At 31.2% G+C, this 3,636-nt stretch overlaps 1 protein-coding gene across 2 annotated transcripts in view; it reads right to left on the bottom strand.

The window, feature by feature from the left end:
* Window positions 1-2,003: 2,003 nt before the first annotated feature.
* LOC115232556 overlaps window positions 2,004-3,636 on the bottom strand; it is a 133,867-nt gene continuing 132,234 nt past the window's right edge. For both annotated transcript variants that reach the window (XM_036500497.1, XM_029802508.2), the window contains one exon: window positions 2,004-2,278. In XM_036500497.1, the coding sequence (XP_036356390.1) occupies window positions 2,127-2,278 (152 nt within the window). In that variant the 3' untranslated portion in view covers window positions 2,004-2,126. The remainder of the gene's footprint in view (window positions 2,279-3,636) is intronic.

Genomic DNA, 3,636 nt, shown 5'->3' with positions numbered 1-3,636 from the left:
CCTCTACATAGTTGATTGATGTGCTAAAAATAACAGCCAAATCTTCAAATTACACTCTAATGCCTTAAAAAAATAGGACGATATATTGAACAGTGCAGTCCCTGATATACAAAACAAGCAGGATGGTCATGACTGTATTGCCTTTGATCATATTCTACTTAATCAGGGTTAATCTTGGACCATGCAACATCATCATCATCGACATGAATAATTTTGTTAGAGACTAATAATAATAATAATAATAATAATAATAATAACCATTATTATTATTTCGAATTTTGACACAAGGCCAGCAATTTTAGAGGCGAGTGGAAGTCAATTATATCAAACCCAGTATTCAACTGGTACTTAGTTTATTGACCCCGACAGGATGACAGGCTAAGTCGACCTCAATACTAAGAGTGAGGATATGGTGGTTGCAGCAACAGCTGCACTAGCAATGGCGAGACGTGTATGCAGAAGTAGATGCACAGAAATATTGCAACAGTGGTAGAGATAACTGTCTACTGCATTACAACGGCTTGCTTTCCACACATGTCTCACAAAAATTAAAAGCAGCCATCATTAACAGCAACATTGCATAGAGTTTCAAATATTTTGTTTATTCTGTTTGTTTTAGCAGCTGGAATTCTTCAGACAGAGAAAGAAAGTGTAAGAGGAAGAGAGAGTAGGAGAGAGGGAGAGAGAGAATAGAAGAGAGAGAGAGAGAGAGAGAGAGATACAAAGAGAGTAGGACAGAAAGAGAAGGAGGTGAGAGGGACAAGACTAAGACAATGTACAAATGTGTATGTATGAATTGTGCATATATATATATATATAAAATCTTAGCAGAGAATACGCTTATATATATGTACACACACATACACACACAAATGTATGCACATAGATACAGAAAACATATGCACACACAGACACACACACACATATATGCATAAATAACTAGTATTCAGATCCTTGTAGATTGTAAATCAGTAAAGAAAAAAAAAAAAGAAAAAAAACAAACAAACTAATTTTAGTTACTGATGAAGCTACTAATGTTGTTGAATTTTATAGTAATGTTGCTACTCTACTGCAATTACAGAAACGACTATTAGTATTATTATTATTGTTATTAAATACCTATTCAAATAGTTCTGTTCAGAAAGCTAATGTCTTTTTTTTTTAAACAAAAAAAAAAAAAAGGCATGCATATCACAACTTAAAATGTCCTCATTACACATATGAACACACATTTGAAACTGAAGATTTGCTCCATTGCAACTCATAGTTCCTTGCTATGAGATAAATATGCGGAGTCATAAGTGGGTTGGATAAAAAGCACAGCATTTTTTTTTTGTGCCAGATCTCCGCATTCTATGTTCAAGTCCCACTAAAACCAACTTTGCCTATTATCATTTCAGAATCAGGGTACCACACACATGTACAAACATGCATACATATACACAGTGTTTATGTGTGTGTATATGTATACATACAAACATACATACATATATATATATATATATATATGTATGTATATATATATATGTATATATATATATATATATATATATATATATATATATATATATATATATATATATATATATATATATGTATATATATAAATGTATGTGTATATGTATGTATATAAGGCCTCAATCCAATGTAAATAAAAATGAAAATAATAATAATAATAAATGTTGTTGGTAAGCTTTTTAGTTTTAACATTGCTGGTAATGTTGTTACTAACAGTATATGTTACTTACAAAACAAAAAACAAAAAAATGTTCTACTAAGGATTCTAGTCTTTCAGAACTTTCATGAAATTGTATGTAATGGATGAGTTGAGAAGTTCAAAACACAACAAAGTAGAATGATGATGATATAGTAAATAACTACATAATGTAAGATCCAGAACAAAAAAAAAAAAGTTAATGATTACTTCTTTTTTTTACTATTAAAAATAATAATAATAATGTTTTAATATAATCGTAATAATAACAACAATATTATAAATTATTTTTAAAGAATTGTTTAAAACATAAATAAAAAAAAATGGACACAAAAAGATGAAGGAGAAACCAATTTTGGCAGAACAGAAATGTATGTCTGGTCTGATAAAGTTGAATCCAATTCCCTGTTGCTCAGTCATTGCTGAATTCGTCGTCGGAACTAGTAACTGTTAGACTGCTGGATTTTATTTTAGACAGTGGCAGGCCACCAGAGATGTCACCAGCTTTCACTTTACTCAATACATTGTTTACATAATCAGCAGTCTGTCCAGCAATTACAGTCGCTGCAAGCAGAAACAGAATTCATGTGAAAACATAAAAGATAAAGAAAGTGGATGGATAAGATGCATAAATTCTGATTCAGTTAAATGCTGTGAAGATTCCAGGCTTCTAATTTTCAATCTATTTCGAAATACTGTAACCTTACAGGCTTTATGTAAATTTAAAAATATTTATGGTAGGATTGTCTTTTGAAATTTATATATTGGGGATGTCAGTAAAAACTTTTGTGGAAATCCTCAAATAACTTTTTTACACACCAAGGTTTCATGACCCTCTTGTTATATATCACTGCTTTAGGAAAACATATGTATATGTATTCTGCTTGTTAAAGTACCCTGTCATCTTTAGTGAAATGATGAACATTGAGAATGGTGTGTAAAGATTTCTGCTGTTCTCATTGTAGCTTTGAGAAATGCACAGACAAATCAAAAAAAAGAAAAAAAAAAGAAGAAGACTAATTGAGTTTGATTGTTTAAAAAAAGAGGCCCATTCCTCAGAGATTAGTTAGTGGTTTATTTATAAGAGGTGAAGCTCAACTGAAAGCTTGATTTTATGAAGCAAAATTTTAACAAGTCAGCTTGGCAGAATCTATCTGCCTTCATGCAATAATTAGGAGAGAATTTTTAACTAAGCAGTGAAAGGTAAAAATGTTCATTAAAGTATACTGTTTTCTACTGCTAACAACTGCAAATTATGTGACCCCATAGATAAATAGGAATCTTTGGACACAGCATGGCAGTAAATGACAAGAAACAAATTTTTTGAGGATTATAAAAACAAGAAAATGTATCTTATGAAACTAAATTTTCTTTTAGGAATTAAAAAAAAGAATAATTTTTCTTGTAGTTGGTGAAGTGGAGATCATAAAAATTAAAATAAAAACAAAACACCCCACAAAATTGGGTATTTCTGATTCAAAGAGACACAATGTGTTTAATGTACTTGCAATTTTAACCATAGTATCTCTTTAATCTTTCAGCATTCAGATTACTTGTCAAATGTAAAGCTTATTTATTGACATTGTTTCAAATTAATCTTGCATTTTTTCATGGCTTTGAGATTTTGATGATGTGACTATATAATTTTTAGACTGACGTTGTAGGGTAGGTAGGAGAGGCCAGATCTGACCAGTTTGAACCATAAAACAGCTAGGATATTTGGGCTAGAAGGTAGCAAGCCAGCAGAAACATTAGCATGCCGGGCGAAATGCTTAGCAGTATTTGATCTGCCTTTACATTCTGAGTTCAAATTCCGCTGATGTCAACTTTGCCTTTCATCCTTTCGGGGGTCAATAAATTAAGTACCAGTTACATACTGCGGTTGATCTAATTGACTAGCCCCATCTCTAAAAACTTCAGGC

Source organism: Octopus sinensis, linkage group LG2 (genome assembly GCF_006345805.1).
Source record: "Octopus sinensis linkage group LG2, ASM634580v1, whole genome shotgun sequence".
Taxonomy (NCBI): Eukaryota; Metazoa; Mollusca; class Cephalopoda; order Octopoda; family Octopodidae; genus Octopus; species Octopus sinensis.
This window is presented reverse-complemented; position numbering and strand designations above follow the sequence as displayed.